Below are 27,690 nucleotides of genomic sequence, written 5' to 3' on the forward strand. Positions count from 1 at the left end.
GCCAAGTCAAATTTACAGTGTAAAAATACACACACAGACACTGCAGTGGCAGGTCTGAGACATGATTACAGGGTTACTTGTGTGGGTGGCACAACCAGTGCTGAAGGCCCACTAGTAACATTTGATTTACAGGCCCTGGGCACCTCTAGTGCACTCTAATAGGGACTTAACAGTAAAACAAATATGCCAATCATGGAGAACCAATTACGTACACATTTTAAACAGGAGCACTTGCACTTTAGCACTGGTTAGCACTGGTAAAGTGCCCAGAGTAATAAAAACAGTAAAATCAGAGTCCAGCACACATCAACAACCTGGGGAACAGAGGCAAAAAGTTAAGGGAGACCACGCCAAGGATGAAAAGTCTAACATACACCATCAGCATTTGTTTTGAAACCAACGTCTATCCCTGTAACAGAGTCCGTGTGACCCTGTTTCAGGAAGGTACCCGAAGGCCAACAATCCGGCACCCCAGGGGCACTATGGAGAGTCAACAGCCCGGACCTCTCAACTCTGACCCGGACTTCCGGGTTAATGTGGGAGAAGACTATGGACTAAAAAGGAAGCCATCTCCAAAAGAAGGAGAAGACCGACGAGGGGAAGGAGAACTAGGGCCCAAAGGAGCAGGAACGAACGAAGACACTCGGGGGAAAACTGCAGGCTGAGATGCCGGATACACGTAATGAGGAAAATGGAGAGCCGGGGACGCTGCCGAGGAAGGATGCTCCACCGACGGACATGAGCCCTGGCGACAACTCCCGCCACATCCCCGGAGGGACGTGGCTTTCGCAGGTACATGCCTGCTTCATAAACCCTACAGGATACTATTGGCAATAAGAAGGGGGGGCGCGGGTGGTGACAAACAAATAGCGGGTGACCGCCCGCATACATATTTAAGTTTGCATCAACGACTCCTTTTATTTTCTTCATTATATGAAGACAATTGCTTTTGTTTTTTTTGTTTTTCCTCTTTCTCTTTTCTTTTCTTTTCTTTTCTCTTCTCGTTACTAATCATCACTACTGTTTACTATCCGCTGAAACGTGTCCTGTGAGAATAACAGGACTCTGGGCAACACAGAGAATTAAGACATTTCTTTTGGACAAACCAAGAGCACAGCCTAATGAAGGCTACAATACTGCAGGCACTCACTGAACTTATTGTCTTGCATGCCCCTCACACTTCCCTCCTAACCCGGTTCTTAGAAGAGGAAAGTAAAATGACTTACCGTATCCTTGGATTTCTTTATTTTCTCGTTCCGTCCTGATCCCACGACGGGAGACATCCTCTGGAGAACCGGTTCTGATGGAGACAAAAGGAAAAGAGAGGGATGAGACCAGCAGATAAAGAGCAGAAGAGAGGACAAAGGAAGAGAAAAACACGACAGAAGAGAGTCTACAAAAACCTGAAATTCTCTGTGAACACTAAGACTGAGAACGTAGAAGGGTTTAATAAAAGACACTTCTTGTCTCATACAGCGACTCCAGTCGGGTTATTAACGTCTCCCCGTTGATTTGGTATCCCCACCTTTCTACAACCCGCCATCTATCCCCCTCATACAACACCACACCCCTACCTTTGGCGGTTAAAAAGTCGTTGTCAAAAAAGAATTTGTGGTTACAAGTGCGATACCTGTGATCCTCTGTATTTTGTTTTACAATGTCTGTGTGTAACGTTTTACAACCGTTAATATACTGACTGCTTTTCTTTCAGCATTTACTTTCATTAGTATGTTTGGATACTTATTGCTTGTACTACAATTATGTGTAGTAGACACATTTTTAACTGTTTCATCACTCTTATGTCATTTTACCATTTTTGTATTTTTACTTTCAATTTTTTTTAATGTGTGTCTTGGCGGCTAAAAAAAAATGTATAGTCTGGTATTGAGCTTAAATTCTTTTATTGTAGACATTTAACGTAAATACGTACATATGCATTACAAGGCCTTACACTTTTGACAAATAGTGTATTCTGTTTGAAAAAAATCATGACGTAGACTGCACATTTTCTTTGACATATTTCACAACAATGCTATCATTGTTTACTAGATAGTTCGAACACAAATTTAGAAAATTTCTAAACGTCACACCCTCAGACATTTTACTAATAAAATATAGAGTGCTGCACCCGCATCTTGTTATACTTGAATCTAACAGTCGCTTTCTTTAGATACTTGAATAGATGTTTTGTATAGATGCTATGCTCTGGGAAAGCTGCTGAACTGTCAAACCCTGTAACCTTGTTGCTATCCCAAAACATTCCCACCCAGTATGTTCCACCCTGTGGATCTGTGTTAACCGCTTTAGTGTGGGCGTCGGCCACTGGCTGATGCCACACTATCTCCCTGGTGCAGGTGACCCTGGGTGACACAGAAGATCTTTTGTGTCTCCCCCCACCCACCCCTTTGTGACATCAGCGCGCTGCGAGGTGCGCTGATGTCACTATCTGTTTTCTCCACCGGAGCAGGAAGCCGCTTCCTACTCCGATGGGGAAAACTGCCCCAGACGGCCTTCTTGACCTTACTGAACTGGTTTACTGGCCCTGGGTTGCAGCACAGCTGCGATCCAGGGCTTGGAAACCCCACTAGACACCAGGGATTTCACTTCGGAGGGTCAGCCCCCTCTGCAAACAGCTGCCCCCTACCCCCCCGGGGGCATATTTTTTAATGAAAAAAAGTATCTATATATAGAGAGAGGTCTATATATATATATATATATATGTATATATATATATATATATATATATATATATATATATCGACGTTTTTATAGATATATATACATATATATATAGAGAGAGAGAGAGAGATACAGATATATGTATATAAAACAAAATATGTACATATACATAGTGATCAATTTTTGCCAACGGATGTGTGGTTTCCCTGGGGGCTGCGATCGGCTCACAGGAAAACCACACCCACATATAAAAGTGATATATATATATATATATATATATATATATATATATATATATATATATATATATATATATGTAATTATATATAACACAATGCGGTCAAAAAAAAAGACGCGCTCACCAACTGGTGCCAAGCACGAGGGTAGACCGATCCCTCTATTAGATTGTGCAACAAAAAGAAAATAGCAACGCACTCCGTTAAGGCTTGTTCCTTCATGCAATTTTAATAATTGCAATAAAGGACGCATTTTGACCAAACGGTCTTCATCCAAGTTTGTAAGTCCTTTCACTCAGTTCACTTTTATATTAACAAATCACTGTTACCAATGAAATGCATTATGGGATTTGTAGTATATTAAAAACCCAATTTCTCCATATTTAAATAAATCAAATTATTATGTTTCCTCACAAAAATAATTATAAACAAAAAATAATAATAACAATAAATGTGAATTTTAAAAAAGAAACTTTAAATTTCCCAAAAATTCTCAAGATTGGTTTGCTTACATTCGTTATCCATAAATTCAAAATCAATTATAGACAATTATTATTATTACTATATCGTCAGTGCTCTTTAAGAGCCTAGTTTGCCTTAACCACAAAAATCTATTAGAAATATCATTCATTTAAATAATCCAATAATTATTTCTATTTTCCTATATCGGTATAGTATCCAAGTTTTCATAAATATAAATAGATCTTTGTTTAAATTTTGCGTAACAAAAACTTATCTAAATAGATTCACAATAATTTTTAAAACCTCAAAATATTTAGAAATGTACAGAAAGCTCCTCATCATTATTCAATCCCCAAGGTGTCTTAGTTCTCATTTGAATAATATATTTAGACTCCAATTGTCTCAATTTTCTTATCCTGTCACCACCTCTTTCGTGTTCCGGAATGTGATCTATTCCACAATATCTCAAAGTTTTCCAACTATTCATTTCATGTATTTTTAAATGCTTTGCCACTGCATAAGTGAGATCATTATGTATAGTCACTCTGGTATGTTCCAAAATTCTTTTATTAAGCGTACAAATAGTACTGCCAACATATTTTAAACCACAGTGGCATTCGATCACATAAACCGTATATTTTGTATTACAAGTAATTCTATGCTTAATTTGAATTTAAATATCATTGGACATTATAATCATTTTAGTTGATTTACCAATTTTACATGCTTTGCAATTATTACATTTGATGAATCCCTTTTGTTGTTCCACTAGCCAGTTCTGTTCTCTTTTCAATGAAAAGTGGCTCCTCGCTACATAATCCTTAATAGATGGTGCTTTGCGATATGTTATTAAAGGTGCAGAACCCACTTTCGGACCTAAGTCCGGATCCTTGCAGATCACATTCCAGTGTTTACGTAAAATATTTTTTATCATGCCGCTTTCCTTAGTATAATTCATTATCATTCTCAAATTATTCTTATCTTGTGTTTCTTCTTTTTTAGTATATTTTGGAAATAAAACATCATTGTGACTCACTGTTTTCATCCTCTCTAAGTTCTTATTCAAAACTTTTTGATTGTATGCTCTCCTTTTAAATCTCTGAATTGTTTCCTTAAATTTTATTTGTACCTCCTTTTCACATGAACAATTCCTCCGCATTCTTAATAACTCGCCATAATGTATACTTTTTATCAATGGCTTAGGATGAAAACCTTTACCATGTAATACACTGTTAGTTGATGTTTCTTTCCGATACACTGTTGTCTCTAAATTATCCTTTTCAACATGAACAGTGATATCCAAAAAATTAATTGAGGTTTTACTCATCTCACATGTAAATTGTAATCCAACATCATTGGTGTTTAAGACTGAAAAATATGTTATAAATTCATCTTGTGACCCATGCCAGATGATAAAGAGGTCATCAATGAACCTTACCCACAATGCAATCTTTTCCATATGTGAGTCATTGGTCTTGCCCCACGCTATTTCTCTTTCCCACCATCCCATTACTAGGTTGGCATCATTTGGAGAAAGGGAAATGCCCATTGCTGTACCACACATTTGTTGATAAATCTCATGGTTAAACATAAATATATTGTTCTGGAGACACATTTCTATCATAGAAAGTAACATTTTGGAGTGTTCCAATTCACCTTTACTTCTTTGCCTCAAAAAATATTCACAAGCTTTCAACCCACTTCATGATTTATGGATGTGTATAAGGATATCACATCAATTGTGACTAACAGATATTCATCACTAGAATTCATTTTTGTTAAAATCCTCAATATATATATATATCCGCCACCAGTTGTCTTGCAGCTTGCGTCTTCAAAGCAATGCACATGCTTCAACTGACACGTTTCAACTGTAGCTTTTAGGCAGCAATAAAAAAGTAAAGTAAGTCTTGTGATTATGTTTCTGCTACAAAAGGATCAGACTTTTGTCTAGTGGCAGTTTTAAATCTGTATTTTATGTAAATAGCTGAGTACATTAGTAAAGTCAGCCATTGCCTGTGCTTTAATACAAATGAAATGTATGTGCGGGGGAGGCTATGGAGAGAAAAAGGGCACTTTTGCTGGGTGGTAATGAGGGAATCCGAGGAGGAGGGCATGGGAGCACCAATAATGATTGTTGGACTGGGTGCTAGAGGAACTTAAAACTGTGACAATGGTATGTGACAAGGTGAAGTAACAGTGTGTCTTTGTTTGAGTGTCTTGAAAGAACGTACTGATTGAGAGAAGCAGCGAAGGTAAGGTGACCTCTACTGTTGCACTTATCACACACACACACACCCACCAGCAATTTTGTGAATGTCTACGTAGGCTTGTGTTTTAGAGCAACAGTTTAGCCAGTAGCAGAGAGGGCATCTTGTTGGATGACTACTGCTCAAGCCCTCACTCAGGTTATAGAGGACAGCTCTGACATAGGATCAGAGACTGAGACGGCAGATTCTGAGACAGCATCTGAGGGATAGGACAATGGCGCAGACTCTGGGAGTGATTTTTCAGTTGGAGGAGTCCCATTCGATAACTCCTCTTCCAGTGATTATGTGGGAGGTGATGAGGACAGTCCTGCTGTCCCTTCGCAAGCACAGTCTGTGTAACGGGACAAAAGCGGGTTATCCCAACCCAGAGAGCAGGTGCATGTGGCGGCAAGCACAGAGAGAGTGCTCTCTTGGGAGCTCCCCAATTTAGTTCAGACCCAAATTCCACTGCCCAAATCGTGTTGTGGACATATCAAAAGTATCTATCACAAAACAAACTGGTTTTGTAAGGCAGGCACCTGCGTTTTTGGTCCTGGGCTCGGCAGCCATATAGGGGAACATACAAAACCCAGACATTTCTGGAAATTAGACATCTGGTGGAGTCCACAGAGGTGTGACTTGAGTGGATTCCCCAAAGTTTTCTTACCCAGAATAACCTGCAAAGCTAAAATGTTGAATAAAAACTCAATTTTCTTCTTGCATTTCTGTCACATAAACTACAGGAATATGCTGGGATCCACCACCTGCCCTGATTAAAACACTACCCCACTTGAGTGCCTGTACCTAGTGCCTGCATCAGGAATAGATCACCCCAGGGTCAACGGTTGCCCTCATGTAAGAATCAACATTGACCGTTGTGTGATCTATTCCTGTCACGGGCACTAGGCCTACCCACACAAGTGAGGTACCATTTTTATCGGGAGACTTGGGGGAATGCTGGACGGAAGGAAATTTGTGGCTCCTCTCAGATTCCAGAACTTTATTTCACCAAAATGTGAGGAAAAAGTGTTTTTTTTTTGCCAAACATTGAGGTTTGCAAAGAATTCTGGGTAACAGAAACTGGTGAGAACCCCAAAAGTCACCCCATCACAGAGTCCCCTAAGTTTCTAGTTTTAAAAAATGCACAGGTTTGGTAAGTTTCCCTAGGTGCCGGCTAAGCTAGAGGCCAAAATCCACAGCTAGGCACTTTCCCAAAAATCACATTAGTTTTCAATGTAAAAATGTGATGTGTCCATGTTGCGTTTCCTGTCGTGGGCATTAGGCCTACCCACGCAAGTGAGGTACCATTTTTATCGGGAGACTTGGGGAAACACCGAATAGCAGAACAAGTGTAATTGGCCCTTGTCTTTCTCTACATTTTTTCCTTCGAAATGTAAGCTAGTGTGTAAAAAAGATGTATTTTGAGAAATTCCCTGTAATTCACATGCTAGTATGGACACCCCGGAATTCAGAGGTGTGAAAATAACCACTGCTTCTCAACACCTTATTTTGTGCCCATTTTGTAAATACAAAGGTTTTCTTGATACCTATTTTTCACTCTTTATATTTCAGCAAATTAATTGCTGTATACCCGGTATAGAATAAAAACCCATTGCAAGGTGCAGCTCTTTTATTGGCTCTGGGTACTTAGGGATCTTGATGAACCTACAAGCCCTATAGATCCCCGCAACCGGAAGAGTCCAGCACACATAATGGTAATTTGCTATCAGAAATCTGACATTGCAGGAAAAAGTTACAGAGTAAAACATGGAGAAAAATGGCAGTTTTGTTAGCTCAATTTCAATATTTCTTTATTTCAGCTGGTATTTCCTGTAGGAAACCCTTATAGGAACTACACAAATGACCCCTTGCTGAGTTCAGAATTTTGTCTACTTTTCTGAAATGTTTATCTTTTGAGCATCCATTGAGCATTGGTTTGACACCCATTGCTGTCACTAACTGGAAGGAGGCTGAAAGCACAAAAAATAGTAAAAATGTGGTATGTCCCAGTAAAATGCCAAAATTGTGCTGAAATATTTGGTTTTCTGATTCAAGTCTGCCTGAAAGCTGGGAAGATGGTGATTTTATCACCACAAACCCTTTGTTGTAGCCATTTTCAGGGAAAAAACCACAAGCCTTCTTCGGCAGCCCTTTTTCCCCATTTTTTTTTTAAAAAATCGCTTTTTTGGCTGTATTTTGGCTAATTTCTTGGTCTCCTCCAAAGGAACCCACAATCTCTGGGTACTTTTGGAATCCCTAGGATGTTGGAAAAACAGGATGCAAATTTGGTGTGGCTAGTTTATGTGAACAAAAAGTTATGAAGGCCTAAGTGCGAACTACCCCAAATAGCCAAAAAATGGCTCAGCACTGGGGGTAAAAAGGCCCAGCAGCTAAGGGGTTAAAGACTAGCGATTGGGGTCTTCCTACACCCATTTCCGCGGGTAGCCCATCACTTGGGAAAACATCTAAAAAGTATTTCTTAGCATATTTATGCCTGCTTAAGAACTCATGTCTCTGTACAGTGTCCATTGTACAATGTTTTAAAGATAGTCAAACATAATCAGCCGGGCGTGGTTGACTTGAAAGACACTGTCAAACACCGCAAATACAACCATGTTCCCATTAGTAGTCAAGGGTTCCTAAACGTATTTCCGCTTTTAGATTTCCATTTTTTATCAGATTACGGAGATCCCCGTCTTCCATGTCAATCGTCAGATCAAAAGTGAAAAGGCTGTAACCGGCCCCATACACTTCTCTTGATACGACGACTCCTGAGTCCCTCAGATGTTTTCCTGTTATCAACACCAGGCTGAGATATTCCCTAATAAAATTAGATGTTCAAAAACTCAGCGTGTACGTCTTTGCAGGAATCGCAGCACCCTCATGTACCAGTGCCACATAGCTGATGTTGTAGTGTTTGAAATTGAAAGGGTTTGAGGTATACAGCCCACTAAAAGCGGTGTTGTCCACAAACCCCATGATAATATGTTTCGGTAGTTGACCCAGAAATACATTTTGCTGTTGGGTTAATTGGGTACCTGTGGGTATGCTGAATATCTTCAGAGCCACTCTTTCCCTGGAGTACTTGGTGTTTGATAGCTGTAGGGCCTCTGCGTGAGCCAGTCTGACGCTTGGTGACACTTTCACTCTCTTTAGAAACAAACTGGTGGACAGTATAACAAGTTTATACTGTTCCGCATCCCCACTGATGAGACAGAATGAGTCCTTGTTGCGGGTTAGTTTGATCTTAAGATTGATGCCATTGATGAGTAGCTTATCTTGGTAGAAAAGATCTGAATGTATGCGGCCTTGAAGGTCAAACTGTCTACTGCCGGTGGCGAAGTTTGCTCTTTTTACAAAACCCTGATTGTGCCCATCCAACGCCGTAGCTTCAAAATGACCATAATTATCTTTGTAGAAGAGTCCTGCTGAAAGCAGAGTGTCCAGGGCATAACGTCTGTGATTCAGAATACTCTCAGTGTATTCCCTATACGCGTATATTTTACCACTCTGTGTGATAGGCCGATCTCCAAGAGTGATGTCCACCGGATTAAACATGGTTGCTACAGGATCAGTGATCGACGCCACTTTAGCGTTGTTCTCCATGTTGGAACCATCCGCTTTTACAATCTTACAGATGAGGTGCAGCAGTGTATTCTTGAGATCCAGATACATATCCGTGGACCCTGACACATAAAACTCTATCGGTGCCAAAGGCGTTAAAGTGGCTAGCGGCGATATCTCCATGAAAAAACTGTTTTCGATGCTAGTCTGCGTGGGTTTTAGGGAAAACAGGTCTAGCTCCGATTTAGCACATTCACTCGATGAACAATGTATGAAGGCCACGTTTGCACAGTGTTCAGCTTTTAAAAAAGTATTTACGTTAGTGCCCCTTCTCTTTCTCTTCTTTGTAGCTCTGTTCCTACTTATGGATCTTCGTTTGTGAGGAGTTTTTGAAAATCAGTGTCTTTTTTTATAGGGGGCAGGCAGCCCCCTGCGCTTTGAAACACTGCGCTTCCTTTTAATGCATTTGCAAGACTTGTACAACAACCCAGCTCCTTCTTGAGACTGTTTATTCATACGTTCGACAACAGCAGACATCACAGAACCCACAACGTCCTGCGCAATGTTCGTAGCAGCCGCTTTGATGTGCGGTTTTGCAATTTCATAGCCTCTTCTCAAGAACGGCATAGCTCTTCTAAACAAACTCTGGAAGAAGCCCCCCAACCCGGCCCATCAGAGGGGCCCCTTGGAAGTACGGCAGTGGGGCTCCATATCCAGCCTGGTTTCTTTAATAATCCCTATACATACAGGGGTCACCGTATGTTTTCATAATCATCATGATGACTCGTTAATAGTCGCTGTTGCAGTCTTAAATGAAGCTTAACAATAACTTTCCCATATGTAAAGGACACCGGGTCAGCCTGATCATCATGGATCATGATCGTAATGGTGTCAAAATGTTTTTTTAGAAACTGACATGTAGTCGGGTGTGGTGAATTGTATATTAACCACTGTGTTATTTCGCCCTGCACCTGGACCCTTCTTAGCAACGGCGAATAAATATCCCCTATCCTCTGCGACTCTATGATGTCGTTATACATGTAGAGTGTATAGAATCCCCCGTTAATATCGGGGCACGATTCTATTCGACCTGTGTTATGCTGTACTGTGCCTAAAAGCCTTCTTAATTTACCTGAACAGTTAAACACTGTATCGCGATTTAGAGCTTTGAGAATCACCTTCCCTCTAACATTATCTACCACTAGATGAGAATTCATGTACATTTCAATGTTGTCTATAGATTTGTTGATGGCATTGACCACCAAGGCAACGGTAGGGTAATAGCATTGAGGAAATCCTGCGTGGATGCTCAAAGGGTCCTGCTCACACTTTATATCAAATTTGGCCTTGAGCATTGAGAAAGTATTCCATGTTGTGGGGTATTGGATTTCTGTTAGGGCTACCTCCCAATCCCCTTTCAGGTTTATGGGTTTAGCCAATTTAACTGTAGAATTAGAAATTTGATTGTCAGGGAACATGTCCTTTGAGGCGTTGGATGGCAGCGTAATATAAAAAGATGATGTCTCCATCTCGGCATCTACAACAACACACTGTCGTACTCACACAACCTGCACAGAACTGGCCAACACCCAACTGTTAAATTTCTCGGGTCACCCACGCCATTGACAAAAACCTGCTGGTTAGCGCCTCTACCTTTCCTTTTCAGAATCTTTTAAACCCTATACACCCTGTGAGGATCATTAGGTACCTTCTGTAGCTCCTCCTTGTAAAAGACGCCCAACACCTTTTCCCCATCATAGACCTTTAGCCTGTAAATATATACATCCCCTTTAAGCTCTACAATTTTCACTATAAAGATCTCGTCACTAAAAGTCTGTTGGTAACCCTTCGTAAAGACCCCTTTTAATTTTGAAACCCTAACATGGTCGCCTTCTTTTAAAACAGCTTCTTTACACCTGCAGTGATCTGATTCCCATACACAGTTCTCCACACCTTTAACGAGTTATCTGCTGTTACATTTATGGGTGTCGTTTTGATGGTTCTGTGGCATTATAAACGTCTATAAAAGCCTGTAGAACATCCACGTATCGGTAAGTGTTATAGGCTCTCCACATCTTATACTTTAGGGTTCTGTTAAACCGTTCTATAATGGCAGCTTTTACCTCAGTGTGCGTTACAAAATGTTTAACATTGTGCTGTTTTAGTAATTTCTGAAACCTTCTGTTTAAAAACTCTTTTCCAGCATCTGTTTGTAGTTTTTGAGGTGTTCGGCCTTTCCTGAAGATGGCTTTAAAGGCGCCAGTCACACTGCTCCCACTTTTATCGAATAAGGCTTCTGTGTAAGCGTACTTAGATAAAACATCTATGACCGCTAATATATATCGAGCACTGTTATTGTGTTTTGCTAAATCTTGAAGACTGATTATGTCTACCTGCCATTGATAATCTACTTGACCATTAATGATTATAGGTCTCTTAAACAGCTTCCGGGTGGGTTTATGGAGTGAATACACCCCCTCCCCAGATAACCACGTCTTCAACGGGGCTCTGTTTACCGGCTCATTTTCAACTAGAGCCCTTCTTAACAGTGCTTGGGTACTCCCTAAGCTACTGGCACCACCTGTTTCGTAATAAAGCTCCCTTAACCCGCCACCACTGGACATGTTATCAGCTGTTACAAGCCATGAAATGAATGACAAATGTTTTGTGTAAGGCTATTTTATTAAAAATAAAGAATATTACCACAGCATGAACACAACATACTTTACAGTTTCTATCTTTTGGTCTTATGTGTGGCATAATCGTACAACATGTTGACTTCAGTACACGTGTATGCTACATACATTACTAGGACCCCCCACAGCTAATCGGTCTCAGCGTCACCAGTTTTGATATTTTATAGATAAACACTCAATAGCTCTAGACACGACTTCCCTCTCACCCCTTCTATAACTTTGTACATTCAGGATACTGTTAGCATTCATAAGCTTGTACAGTTCTAGACTTGACAATACAAAACCCTTATTTGTGAAATAATCATCGGTCAGAAGCTCCAAAGCTTTGCATAACGCAGTCGTCGGCAAAAGTCTTAACTCACACATACACCATTTGTACACGCTCCACTATTTAGCCGTTGTAGGCATCCATGCATTGATACACCATCTGGTTATACATTCAGGAATGTCGCACAGCCCCGTAGCTGACAGTTCAGAAATGTTCAGTTACTGCAGAGTTACAGGGGGTATTTCAGCTATTCTTTCTTTAAGCACCACATATACCATTCTGACAATGCATATGTATCCAGGGTGTAACTCATAGACATCTTGAACTGCAACACTCTGATTCTCATCCTAAAAATGAGTAAGTATGCAACGTTAAATAACACAGTTATGCCCCGTTACCCTCAACCTCTGTATTTTTTAAAACAACTTTCGTGGGGCTAAAGGCCCTATTCTTCTATTTTTATAAAAAATATCACACAATCGTCTTTCTATGACCCTTTCTATCAATCCTTTGGCAAAATAGGTACACATCCCCTGCATACGTTTGAGTTTTGAGCAGGGCTTAGCCGTATTTCGGATCTCATTGACCGCTGCTGCCAAGACCTTAATCATATCAGCAGGGACATACTTCTTCACAGCAGACAACCCATACACCACCCTTAACAACGTATATACCTTGTGAGGGTCTAACCTGCTACATATGTGTCGAATTGTTCTTGCTGTGTACGTTTCATATAGACACTTTTGAGCCTCCTGCTGTGGCATGTTAATTTTATGCCCATAACATATGTTATAATAGTCACATTTAACACATGTGTTCACAACGGCCACCACAAAACCTTGAACAGGCCATATGGCGTCATAGGGTACGCCTGGAGTTTCCTTTTAAAAATCTGTGCTATTGTAGGTACAAACACATTTCTTACGCAGCTCTTTGTTCTGGCTTGTAGTACTTTCAGACTGTCTAGACTGCATAAGCAGTAACAATACACGTTTTTAACCTTTGGCGCAGACCCCACTAGTGCATCTCTTTTTGTGGTTGTTTTCTATGGTTCAAACAGAAAGAAAAAGACAAACTATTAAAGTATGATATCAGTGTATAAAAGATAATTGTCTGTAGAGTTTTTTTTTTTACTAACCTCAGCATTTTCGCTACACTCAGCATCTGCTTTGAAATCTTGTGAGTTGCATAGGTTCATCGGTGTATAAGTGGCGTCAGAGTTTATACTTGCCAGCTGTACGACGACTGTCTCAGGATCAGGGTCCTCCTGAAAGCCCATATCTTCATAGACCGGCGAATTCGGTGGTGCTATGCCTTCTTCATCATATTTGGTGTCTATGAAGTTGATTCCATCATTTAATTTGTCTTTCGAGGCTTCCCTGCCGCTGCTGTCAACCTTAATAAGGGATATCAGGTGCTGCAAATCCTTGAGGCTGAACTCGATGGCAAAGTTTCTCTTGAAATCTGGTAACGTCGGAACCCCCATCTTTAGAGGCAGCTGGCTGTACATTCTCATCCAATACCAAAGGTGTTAGGGTGCTATAATATCTATTGATAGTGTTCATTTCTGAGCGGGTGGGACAACTGTCACTTTCTAGTTTGATGAGGAAAGGTATCCCCTTATTCTACTGATGGAGAATAATAGGCACCCCCTTGCCTTGGGAAGGATGATGGCACTGAGTTGAGCATGCCACCCTCATTCTCCCCACCTGGAAAGGTGGGGAGAGTGTCAGAAAAATCCTTCCTATACTACTACACACACCAGCAGTTTGTGACAGCAAAACATTGGAGATGAAGCTATTAAAGGTGTAAAAACTGGATTTCGTATGGGGTGACTTGTAAAACTTGTCAACCTTATCTTACAGAAGTGCTACTGGGATATGTAATGTATGTATATACACTTGTCTGAAGACTTTCTCTTTACCTTGCCACATTTCCTATCTGATTAAATTAAATGAACAATTTGTTACAAAGCTAGGCCAAAATCGATAAAGTGAATAGGGCTTTACCCCATCATTAAGACTTGCAGTTCACTCAATATTATGTCACATGGTACGAATTCAACTGAATGACAAAAACACTAATAGGTCCCTCTAATTCAGGGCCACTGGAGCTATTCAGCAAGGAGGGCCACATTATACGGCAGGGTTGACTAGATTATGTGGCAAGAAAAGGCAAATTATGTGCCATAATGCAGCACATTTTATGATAGTATTACCTCATTAATTGGTCATCCTTACACATGTTAACACTATCTGGGCTAATGTGTCATCGCATTACAATAACACAAGGGTGATCAGTCAAACTTAGCCAAGGCCCACCTACTCAATTAATCAATCACTTGTTAAACGTGCTACTCACCCGATAGGGTATCAAGGTGCTGGGGGGGGGAGGATTGCTACTGCTCGAATAGCCAGGTTTTGAGTTGTTTCCTGAAGGTCAGGAGGTCCTGGGTCAGACGTAGGTTGACGGGGAGGGAGTTCCAGGTTTTGGCAGCGACGTGGGAGAAGGATCTGTCACCAGCTGTCGGGGGACGGTGGCTAAGGCGAGGTTGGTGGAGCGGAGCTGGTGGGTGGGTACGTGGAAGCTGAGTCGCTCGCTGAGGTAGGCAGGGCCTGGGTCGTGGAGAGCCTTGTGAGCGTGGATGAGGAGTTTGAAGGTGATCCTCTTGTTGATGGGGAGCCAGTGTAGGTCTCTGAGGTGGGCTGAGATGCGTTCGTGTCGTGGGATGTTGAGGATGAGGCGTGCAGAGGCATTCTGAATACGTTGAAGTTTCCTCTGAAGCTTGGCCATTGTTCCCGCGTAGAGTGTGTTGCCGTAGTCCAGTCTGCTGCTGACGAGGGCGTGGGCGACCGTTCTTCTGGTTTTGATGGGGATCCATCTTAAGGTCTTGCGAAGCATGCGGAGAGTGTTGAAACATGAGGATGAGACGGTGTTGACTTGCTGGGTCATGGTGAGCGATGAGCTTAGTATAAAGCCAAGGTTGCGTGCGTGGGTGGTGGAGGTTGGTGCGGTTCCTAGGGTGGCTGGCCACCAGACGTCGTCCCATGCTAAGCGGTTGGAGCCGAGGATGAGGATCTCAGTCTTATCTGAGTTCAGTTTGAGGTGGCTTATCTCCATCCAGATGGCGATGGCATGCAATCCGTTGTGGAGATTGGTCTTGGTGAGTGAGAGGATCAGTTGGGTGTTGTCCGGGAAGGAGACGATGTTGAGGCCGTGAGATTGGACGATGTTGGCGAGCGGCACCATGTAGTCTACTGCGCAGCAACACCTGTCTGTGTTTTCAGTGAACACAATTTTTGTTTGTAAAACTGGCAGAAGATGACGAATAATCTGGCAAATTACCAAACTGATAATTATGCAGAAAACACCACAGCTAAAAAATGGCATAAATCCAGTGGTCCTGCTTTAAATTTAATTTTTCTCACTGTTTTCTATTCTCTAACTTTTCACTGTGCTAGGCGAACGCATGATAGGTGCGAGTGAATGTGAGTTCCTTATTTCCAGGTAAAATAAGTGTGAAATTTTAGTGTTTCCGAATTGTTAGCCATTTTGCATCGCCATTTGTGTGCAGTTGGCAGTGCGCATTCGCTGCTCCAAGCAGGATGGTAGCAGCCTGCCATGGGCCTTTCCTCTGCTCTTTGTCAGTGGTTCTGTCACCACTGAGCAAGAAGGAACCATTCAGAACATAAGAATGGCTGTCACTGTCACGTAGCTGTCTCTTTTTCCTTAAGATCTGCGTCCAGTTCTTGAACAGTGTGAGACATTACTCACTGCGTGCTGGTGGCCACGGTTATATAAACGGAAGCAAGGGACGTGCAAGTACTGACTTCATTTCATTCCTCCTGCATGCACGGCGAGCAACTGTATGTATTTCCGAAAGAGCAGCTTCGCTTCCGTTCATCTGGGTTTGGTCACACTTTATTTAACACTTATTCCCCGCGAGCGTCTCTGGGTGGAGATCAATGGAGCTGAGGTTAGAAGGTATAGATTTAGCAAGCTTCATTTACATTCCTGTACACTGAGACATTGCCTCGTTAGACACCTGAACGGCAGAGCAATTCACAGCAGATGACGCTTGCTCAAAGGGAGAGTATGTGGCGTAATGGCCAGAGCTGCCAACTTAGGAGCTGGGGAGCCGTGTTGTAAGTCTTGGCGTCGGCTCAACATCCTGTGATTCCGGGCAAATCACTTATCCTCCCACGTCTACCAAAATCGAACGTGTCCTTGTGTAACGTGACTGATGCTCCTATAGAGCGCATCAAAACTTTCGGGTGGAGTTCAGGCTTTATAAAAGTGCAAGAAAAAAGTATATTTCAGCATATTCATTGCTTTTAGACAATATGGGAGCAATGTTATCCCTGGCTGTCCGCAGAGGCAACACAAATGCAGGTACTCTCCCAAGACAAGGAAAGAAAATATAACTTACAATTCAACTGACAGACGTCGAAGGAGGCATGGGCCTTGTGCAGCTGCTATGATCTTCAAAGAAAGGCACGCAGCTGAGGTGCACCTCTGCTGCTGTGCCTTTTCCCCCTCTTGTGCTAAACCTTTTTTTTGGCTATTTGGGGTAGTTCGCGCTTAGGACCACATAAGCTATCCACGCCAAATTTGCATCCTTTTTTTCCCAACATCCTGAGGATTCTAAAGGTACCCAAAGTTTGTGGATTTCCCTGGTGGGGACCGAGAAATTAACCAAAATACAGGTAAAATTAGTTTTTTGGGGAAAAATTGAGAAACAGTGCTGTAGAAGAAAGCATGTGTTTTTCCCCTGCAAAAGGCATCAACGAAGGGTTTGCAGTGCAGAAAATCACCATCTTCCCAGCATTCAATACCACGTAGACCAGAATCAGAAAACCACATTTCTCCACACAGTTTTGGCATTTTACTGGGACATACCCCATTAATCCTATTTTTTGTGCTTTCAACCTGCTTCCAGTTAGTGACAGAAATGGATGTGAAACCAATGCATGGCGCCACTTTGTAAATATGACATGGCATTTTGGGCTTTCTAACACCACATTAGCATAACAAAATGACGCTAATGTGGCGTAGGAATGGCACTAGGGGCCCTTAAATATGCCCCTTTGGGGCATATTTAAAGCACCACTTTTCTTGCGCCCCTTAGCGCGCCCTAAAACCACTATGTGCACACTGTATTTAAAATATGACACACCATGGTGCTAGTTAGGGGACTAGCATCAGAATTTTTTACACTAGTCTGGCGCTTTGCAGGATTAGCATAAAATAAATTGAAGCTAATCCTGCAAAGCACCCGAGGGCCCATTGTAACGAATGGAAGTCTCCTTTTAACGCCTGTTCTGAGCAAACGTTAAATGTACCAAATAAATGATGCAATGAAATCCCTTTGATTTCTTTGTGCCGCACAAAGTGGTACAAAGTGGTGCAATGCATGCATTTGCGCCACTTTGTAAATATAGTGCTGCATTTTTTGGACTTCTAATGCCACATTAGAGTCACAAAATGACGCTAATGTGGCATTGGAATAGCGCTAGGGGGATCTTAAATATGCCCTTATGTATTTCCGAAATGGGCACAAGATATAGATTCTAGAAGCATTGTTTTTTGGCCCATTGTAACGAATGGAAGCCTCCTTTTAACGCCTGTTCTGAGCAAACGTTAAATGTGCCAAAAAAATGATGCAAAGAAATCCCTTTGATTTCTTTGTGCCGCACAAAGTGTTACAAAGTGGCGCAATGCATGCATTTGCGCCACTTTGTAAATATAGTGCTGCGTTTTTGGCCTTCTAATGCCACATTAGAGTCACAAAATGATGCTAATGTGGCATTGGAATGGCGTTAGGGGGCTCTTAAATATGCCCTTATGTATTTCCGAAATGGGCACAAGGTATAGATTTTAGAAGCATTGTTTTTTTTTGCTCGTCTATGAATTCGAGGGCACCCATACTAGCATGTGAATTAGAGGGCATTTCTCAAAATGACTTCTTTCTTACACGCTGTTTTACATTTGAAAGATGCAAATGCAGAGAAAAACAAATGTTAATAACACTTGCTCTGTTATTCTGGGTTCCCACAAGTCTCATCACATTTTTCCACTGAAAACAGAGGCATGTTTTGCAAAGTGTCTAGCTCTGGATTTTGGGCTCTAGCTCAGCCGGCATTTAGGGAAACCTAGCAAACCTATACTTTTTGGGGAACTAGACACCTATGGGAATCCACGACATGGTGACTTGTGTGGCTCTCACCAGGTTCTGGTACCCAGAATCCTTTGCAAACCTCAAAATGTGTCTAAAAACACATATTCCTCACATTTCGGTGATGCAAAGTTCTGGAATCTGAGTGCCACAAACCTCCTTCCACACAGCATTACCACAATTCTCCTGATAAAAATGGTACCTCACTTGTGTGGGTAAGCCTAGTGCCCGTGAAAGGAAATACCCCAAAAACACAAAGTGGACATATCACATTTTTCCACTGAAAACAGACGCGTTTTATACAAAGTGCCTAGCTGTGGATTCGGGCTCTAGCTCAGCTGGCACTTAGTGAAATCCAGGATAGTGTGACTTGTGGAGCTCTCACTGGGTTCCGTTACCCAGAATCCTTTGCAAACCTCAAAACCCGTCTAAAGAACACATTTTCCTCATATTTCCGTGATGCGAAGTTCTGGAATCAGAGGGGAGCACAAACTTCCTTTCACTGAGCACTACCCCAAGTTTTCTGATAAAAATGGTACCTCACATGTGTGAGTAGGTATAGAGCAAGTGACAGGAAACACCCCACAATGCAAAGTGGACACATCACATTTTTTCCACTGAAAACGGATGTGTTTTTTGCAAAGTGCCTAGCTGTGGATTTTTGGCACTAGCTCAGTCAGCACCTGGGGAAACCTAGCAAACCTGTACAGTTTTTAAAACTAGACACCTAGGGAAAAGCAGGAAGACTTGTGTGGCTATTACAGCATTTTCCCACCCAGAATCCTTCGCAAACCTCAAAGTTTGTCTAAAAAAACACATTTTCCTCACATTACGGTGATGCAAAGTTATGAATATGAGGGGATCTGCAAACTTCCTTCCACCTAGCATTCCCCCAAGTCTCCTGATAAAATGCTACCTCACTTGTATGGGTGGGTCAGGTGCCCATGACAGGGAAGGGTCCAAAACACAACATGGACACATCAAAATTATCTATTACAAAACTACCTGTTTTTGCAAGGGGGGCACTTGCGTTGTTGGTCCCAGGCTCGGTGGCCATCTAGGGAAATCTACCAAGCGCAGACATTTCTGACAACTAGACACCCGGGGGAGTCCATAGAGGTGTAGTTTGCATGAATTCCCAAAGTTTTCTTATCCATAATCACCTCCAAACCTCAAATTTAGCTAAAAAAAAGAAATCACATTTTCCTCACATTTCTGTGTGGTACAGCGTGCCGGCACAAATGTCCTACTACCCAGTGTTCCCATTGGTCCCCTAATAAAAATGATATCTCCCTTGTATGGATGTCCAAAACAGAGTCAGCCTAAAGAAACTGCACTTATCAGCACGGTTTGGTGTCCTCACTTATCAGCATGGTGTGATGTCCACTCAATCTCTACACGTTTTTGGCCCTTTCCTGTTGCAGGCACTTGACCCACCCACACACGTGAGGTATCATTTTTATCAGGAGACAGAGAGTAACACTTAGTGGTAGAAAATGTGTGCCGACATGCTGATCCCACACAGAAATGAGAGGAAAATATGATTTTCTTTAGCTAAATTTGAGGTTTGCTGGGGATTCTGGGTAAGAAAACATTTGGTGATCTACGCAAGCCACACCACCTTGGATTCTCATTGGTGTCTAATTTTCATAAATGTATGGGCTTGGTAGGTTTCCTCAGATGTCCGCCAAGGCCAAAAACGCAGATGCCCCTCCTTTGCAAAAACAGGTCGTTTTGTGATAGATAATTTTGAAGTGTCCAGGTTGTGTTTTGGGGCATTCCTTGTCACGGGCACTTGGCCCACCCATACAAGTGAGGTAGCATTTGTATCAGGAGACCAAGGGGAATGCTGGATTGTAGAAAATGTCTGGTTTATTTCTGTTTCTGGAAGAATATAGCACAGAAATGCAAGGAAAATATGTGATTTTAGTCACATTTTAGGGTTTGCGGGGCACTGTGGGTAAGAAAACTTGTTGGGATCCATGAGAGGCACACCACCTTGTACTCCCCTGGGCGTCTTGTTTTTTAACATATGTTGAGTTGGTAGATTTTCCCTAGACAAGAAGCGAGCACACTACCAAGTCTCCTACATCTGTGATGTCCCAAACACTCAAATATGAAAAAAAAACTTCGTTTTTTAATTAAAAAGAACCCTCATCCACCAACCTAGTTGGTGGCATGCTTCATCATTGGGGTCCCACCTGAGACATCTAGCCTGACAGAGGTGTACTTCAACACCTGATTACAGCAGAGCTTTTTGTTTATGAGAACAGACATACTGGTTGGGTTTGGCACGAGGGTGAGTGATGGTTCAATATATAACATTTTATTAAGAAGAGAGTTCACAAAAATTAAATGCTCTGTTACAACTGATAGGTCAAGTAACTGAACCAATGACTCACAGCGTGTGAGCTGTCAAGACACAACAAGGCACCAACCACTTTCCAGGCCATTCACACTCCTTTCAGAGGTGACACACAACATCATTCACACCACTAGCCGAGAGCCTAGCACATTACAACATTCACAACAAGAGACAATGTAGAGACAATGTACACCCTGGCAGAGAAAGACAGAAAAGACAATTATTACTGCACAACCATATATTCATCAAGTACACACACATACTGGTTGGATTTGGCAAGAAGGTGAGTGATGGTTCAATAGATCAAATTGTAGTAACAAGAGATGTCACAAAAATGAAGTACATTGGTAATAATTGAAAGGTCAAAAAATAGAACCAATGACTCACAGCTTGTGAGCTGTAAAGCCGCGTCAACGCACCAAACACTTTACAGTCCATTCACACACCTTTTATACGTTACACACACAAGGCTATTCACGCTGCCAGCTCAGCACATTACACTACTCACATCAACAGTTCAATGGCCCATCACTTTCACATGCATACATGCCTCACACAGCAATCACACCAGCTGACAGATTGTGTGGACTGATGTTTGGCTAGCAGTGTGTTAGTGACCAGCAGCAAGTCACTACTCACACATCACCAACCATGCGCCAGCTCACACACACTGCCAGCCAAGCACCAGCTCACTCATACCACCAGCCAAGCACCAGCTCACTCACACCGTCAGCCATGTGTCAACCCATGCACACTGCCAGCCAAGTGGCAATACACACCGCCAGCCAAGCGCCAGTCCATGCACATCACCATAACATTCTTTTTAACAGAAAAGAAAACACAAACCAACTGTAAGTAAATACAAAACTGCAAACACAACAGCTCTAACTAAATACATCACACTAATGCCAACTGTGAAACTGAACAAAAAAAGAAAACAATACAGACCAGGTAATGTTCACGGGTGCTCCCAAAATGTTTTTTGTGTGCGGACTGTCGAAAACAGGCGGGCACACACAGCCCAGGTTTAGAAGGACAATCAGGGCAGTGCATATGGCTCTACTTCTGCATGCCTCCGCATACAGACTCTACATCGCAGGGATTGTTTTTTTTGGACGTGGGAGAAATGTGATCAGGAAAGTGGTGATCTTTCAATCTATCCACATCCTCCACTACTTCAACTCCAGGAACATTTGCCTGTTCCACTACAACAAGGCTGCCTATCACAGATTCCTCAAGCTGAACAAAAGTCATCTTTTACTCTAGAGAACAATTCTTGAACACAACAAAAACATGAAAGGTTGCTAAATGGAAGAGATGGATAGCCAACTTCTTATACCAAACGTAAACCTTACGAACAGCAGTGTAAGGTTCCAACCTTTGATCTACTCTATCTACACCACCCATGTGCTTATTGTAGTCTAAAATGCACACAGGTTTGCGCAACTCAGAAACCTGACCCCAAACAGTCACAGGCAAAGTACTTTCATCATGGATGGTAGTCATCATGTAGACATCCCTCCTGTCTGCAAATTTCACAGCTAGCAGTTCATCATTACGCAAGGCACTGCACTATCCTCTCTCAATTTTGTTACACACAAACTCCTTTGAATAACCTTTATGGTTAGAATGGACTTTGCCACAACCAACAGTGTCCACTTCGAACAATTCCCTGAACAACTGCACACCACTGTAGAAGTTATCTAAGTAATGACCATTGTTAAATAGTCGTCTACCAATTTCCCACACAATTTTCTCTCTAACTCCAAAAGTGGATGGACAACCAGGGGGATCAATAGTGGAATCCCTACCAGTGTAGACCTGGAAATTATAGACATATCCTGTACTACAATCAGACAGCTTATACATCTTAATTCCATGGCCTGTCCCCTTGCTAGGAATTTACTGCTTAAAAACCATGGGCCAGATGTAGCAAAGGGTTTTACCCATTCTGTGTCTATAGGAAAATGTGTTTGTACATATGGCCCCAAATGGCCCTTCAACAGGACCAAAGACTACAGACACAGACCACAGCTATTTTGTTCCCTGGAACATAAATCTCTAAAAATCGATCTACAAAATGATCAAGGACAGGCTGACTCTTAAAAAGATAGTCATAATCAGCGCAATCTCATGACAACGCTAAAGTAAAATGCAGCATCTGAAGCAGAAGCACATACCGATTACAACTAATGATTGCAGAAAATATGGCTGTTTCCATCAAGAGACTGGTAGACCAATATGAAGACAGTGACGGCTTCCTTATCAAGCACATCAAAAAAGTTAAACCCAAGAACTTCTTTAACTCTTCCAGATTTTTAGGAGTCCTCCAGGTAGCTCTAGAATGGGGCACAGGTCTGGCACTCTTGTCCCTCAAATACTGTTCAGCATACAAATTAATCTGCTCAACAATGTCACCCAAAAATATATCATACATGAGCAACTCAAAGAAACGCATAGGCAAAACGTTTTCACTATTCATTCAACACCCTGCAACACCAGTAAAGGCAGGCAACACCGGCTGCACTATGTTTGGGGCAACACAGAGTTCAGCTCTTCCAACGGGAAGCCTTTCAGCCTCAGGCTGCTGCACTATCGGCACAACAGCGTCCTCCCTTAAAACAGGCACTTCATCCACATTGACAGTATGTTCATCATCAGATGTTTCCTCTTGAACAGAATATTCACTGCCAGAATTTTGTACTTCTTCCTCTGTCTCAGATGCACAGTCAGTCTCATAGTCATTGTCAGAGGAAGATTCAAAAAGCATACCAACAACCTGCTGAGCAGTCATCCTGCAGCTTGCCATGACCATTCCTGCTAAAAGTAACTTAACAAATACATCAACAACAACCAACACTGTGTAAAATAAGTAATAAAAAAGCATGGCTTTATCACAAAGACCTACATACTCACAAATGATACCACTCACTTGCCTGAGTCAACTAGACTCACCAGCACTACTCTGCACAGACACAGCAAGCACAAACGATATTACACTAAAAAGGAAAAACTAAATAAAATTGCGGATAAGACAACACAATTCAGATTGTGCACAAATCTAAGGAGGATTTCACACACAATAAAACATAAGCTAAGTATGCTACTATTATTACACCATTTACAGAAAACTCATTCTTGCATGGCAACAATACTCATTTGGAGTAAACACCACAAAAAGATTTTTCTTAGCAAACACAGGCAACTATGCAAGCTGCAGGTCTACCACTGCCAACCTGCAAGCTGGGGTCACAGCAAAGGAATCATAAGCTTTGACCTAGATTAAAGAGGAGAAATAAAACATTATGATTACAAATGCAAATAATGTGCCAGTCCACAAACACCCTGCCACCAAACATTCAGAAACTTGCCCTGGTGTCTAGTGGTTTTCTGCACCCCTCGGGGGCAGATGGGCCTAACATAAAGAGGCCGATCTGCCTCCAAGGGGTCAGAAGTGTCCAAAATGAATGCCCCTCAAAAGGGGAGCGACCCTTTCCCAAGGGGCCGCCCCACAAACAAAAAACAAGCATGCAATTAATAGTCTCTGGTGCCTAGTGATTTTTGCCACCCTGGGGCAGTTGGGCCTAACATAAGTATGCCGATCTGACCTCAATGGGGCAAAAATGGCTAAAATTAATTTCCCCAAGGGGCGGCAACCCTTGCCCAAGGGTCCGCCCGGCAAACAAAAAACAAACAGACAATAAATATTTCTTGGTGCCTAGTGGTTTCTGGCCCCCTTGGGGGAAGATGGGCCTTACATAGAGAGGTCAATCTGCCCCCAAGGGGTGGCAGAAAAAGCCAAAATTAATGCCCTCCAAGGGGGAGCGACCCTTGCCCAAGGGGCTGCTCCTGAAACAAAAAACAAACATACAGAAATTAATCCCTGGTGCCTAGTGGTTTTTGCCCCCCCATGGTCGTAGCTGGGGCTAACAAAAATGCAGATTTCCCCAAGGAGGGCAGAAATGGGCAAAATGAATGCACCCCAAAGGGGAGTGACCCTTGCTTAAGGGGCAGCCCTCCAAACTAAAAGCAAACATACCCAAAATAGTCCATGGTGCCTACAGGTTTCTGCCCCCACTTGGGGGCAGATGGGGCTTACAACGAGGCTGATTTTCCCCCAAGGAGGGCAAAAATTACCAAAATTAATGCCCCCTCCAAAAGTGGAGTGACCCTTGCCCAAGGGGCAGCCCCCCAAACAAAAAACAAACATACAAAAAATAATTTCTGGTGCCTAGTCGTTTCTGCCCCCTTTGGGGGCAGATGGGCCTAACAAATAGACTGATGTGCTCTCAAGGGGGTCAGAAATGGCTAAATGAATGCCCCCCAAAGGGGAGCAACCCTTCCCTAAGGGGCCAGACTTAGATCTTGGTGGATAAGTTACTCAGTCACAATGGTGATGGATATCCCGTCCACCAAAATATAAATCACATTTTATCCTATGGGATGTATATTTTGGTGGAAGGGATATCCGCCACCGTTGTGATGAAGTAACTCATCCACCAAGATCTAAATCAGGACCATAGTGTCGTGCAGGACATGGAGCAGAAGCAGGTCGAATGGCATCAGACAAAGTTGGTACAGAAATTAAGGCTGATACCGGTATGGCAGGCTTCGATGCCAATCTTGTGGCTAGGTAAGAACATGAGACTTGATCCATTCTTTGGCAGGACAAATACCCCTTCTAAATCTGTTGGGGAAGTGTGATTGGTAAATGGTAAATATGTGAGGTGCCAGGTTATTGTCACAGCAGACCCAGGTCACAATAGTAGCTTATGATGAAAGAAATCAATGGGAGGGAGCAATGATGTGGGAGGTGGAACTTGAGAAGTGAAGCAAAAAAGAAAGTGGGGAGATAAAACATAAGAAACTATTCTAAATGGTGATGACATTTATGACATAAACTAATAAGAAAATAAGGAAAGCCAAATACATATAAGTGTTTAAGTTGCCTCATATGGAGGTAAGGGTGAATTTAGATATAAAGTAAGAGGAATATGAGCTGTTCATGAGACCAAGGGATCTGATGACCATTCAGAACCGGACAATGGCCTTTTTAATTTACACTAGCTTCTACTGTGAAAAATACTCAGAGTGATGTTTGGCATTGTTTAAATATATCAATGTAATTTGCAAAGCTCCTATAACGTTTGGAGAATTGATGTGGGTCAGTTAAGACAAGGAGTTTAGAGCTAGATGAGCAGTAGATCTGGAAGGCAAATGGAGCCTATTGGATTATAAACTTTGGGTTCAATGAATAGCATATTTTAGGCCATTTTAAACCACACACACTGTCAGTGGGTTGCAGTGATCTATAAGCCCTTTCCAGGCTGTCCCACCAAAAAAGGGGTTGGTGGAAAGGGTAGAGGTCAGGCCAATCAGACAGGGGCTTGTTATGAATTTAATATGGCCATCTTCAACAGAGAGTCGTGCAGTTTTAGTCATGAGTGCTCTCAGACATCCAGTCATGAAGGACAGTACACAGTCAGGGAGAGTGCATGGAATATACGGAGGGAACTGGCAAGGCCAGAGTGACTGTGGATGAGGGAGACCGAACAATGAAACATTGGGAAAAGGCTTATACACTAGTTAATTTGGCATTGGCTGCATTTGTATGACAGGGAGGAAGACATCATGTTGTAAAGGCTGACTATCTCCCCTTTAGGCCTGGGGCATAAGAAGGAGAGGGGTGAACTTAGGCTAATTTAACATTTATCTTGGTCGGAGGGGCACCTGTAAGTGATTTTATAAATTAGGTGCTGAGATATGTAAAATGTATTATGGTGGATGACGCAATCGAGCTAGTGAATAGGACAGAAGCTGGTGCAATAATGGCCAGTTTACAGTTTGCATTTTGTCTTTTCCATGTCCACCCAGATGATTTTAAATTGCTGGGCATGCAGTTTGGAGGTTGCTTTTATGTTGACCAAGTTTTCTGATGGTTTGATAGGTCTCATGTTTTTTATTTGAGAAATTTAGCAGTTTTCTGCAATGGTTGTTCAGTTTTAATTCAGGTTGTCATTCTGTTACACACTACTTGGATGATTATTTCTTTGTGGGCCCGTCCCTCTCCAGTGTTTGCAAGACAATGCTTGCTATTTTTCAGGAATTGAACCGGAAGGAGGGGTGCCTTCAATGCAGGAGAAACTGTAGGTTCTAGTTTTCCCCTACTTAAGTCTTCCACCTCAATTCCACAAGACCCCCTCCCCCAAAGGGAACTACAAAAAGCCTAGGAGTATGGCTGGATTCACATCTATCGATGGAACAGCATGCAAAACAGATTAGCGGCTTCCTGCTTCAATCTTCTAAGAATGCTCAGAAACGTTTTCATATCTCTCCCCTTTCTTGCCAAAAGACTTATTATTCAATCCCTTATATTATCCCACCTAGACTATGGGAATGTTCTGTTCCTGAGTTCTCCCATCTGTGTATTAAAAAGACTACGGATAGTGCAGGATGCAGCAGCCCGGCTACTCATGGCCATCCCCAGAACTGCATCGGCCTAACCAGTCTTAGCCTCCCTTCATTGGCTTCCCAACCAGGAAAGGACACATTTGAAAGCTTTGTGTATGGTACATCGAGCTCTTCATGATAGGGGACCTTCTCTTATCAAGCGTATGAACACACCCTACACTCCCCAGAGATCCCTTGGATCATCATCTGCTGCTCTAATTAACATCTGCTGTGTTAAAAAAGCAAGATGGGGAGATATGTCCTTCACATTTAAAGCAGCTAATTTATGGAACTCCCTCCCCTTGTCACTTGGAATGGACTCTTCCGAACTCTCTTTTTGAGGTAAATTGAAGACTCTACTCTTTCCAGCATAAATTTCCACTGTGATGCCTTCGTCCTCTTTCAGCGCTGGGAGGCCTTCGGGTGGCCATGTGCTTTATAAATCTATTAAACTAAACTAAACTAATGTGGTGCTGACCTTTCTGGGGATAAAGCTTGATCCAATGCAATGGAAGTTAGACTACCCAAGTATAAAAAAGTGAAGTT

The 27,690-nt window shown here is 42.3% G+C and overlaps 1 protein-coding gene across 1 annotated transcript; it reads right to left on the reverse strand.

Annotated features, from left to right (window-relative positions):
• Nucleotides 1–8,464: 8,464 nt before the first annotated feature.
• On the reverse strand, nucleotides 8,465–9,301 carry LOC138255201 (uncharacterized protein F54H12.2-like). Its single transcript, XM_069205830.1, has one exon. The coding sequence runs from the start codon at nucleotides 9,299–9,301 to the stop codon at nucleotides 8,465–8,467; it is 837 nt and encodes a 278-aa protein (XP_069061931.1).
• Between the last annotated feature and the right edge of the window lie 18,389 nt (nucleotides 9,302–27,690).

The sequence above is a fragment of the Pleurodeles waltl genome, chromosome 1_2 (genome assembly GCF_031143425.1).
Source record: "Pleurodeles waltl isolate 20211129_DDA chromosome 1_2, aPleWal1.hap1.20221129, whole genome shotgun sequence".
Taxonomy (NCBI): Eukaryota; Metazoa; Chordata; class Amphibia; order Caudata; family Salamandridae; genus Pleurodeles; species Pleurodeles waltl.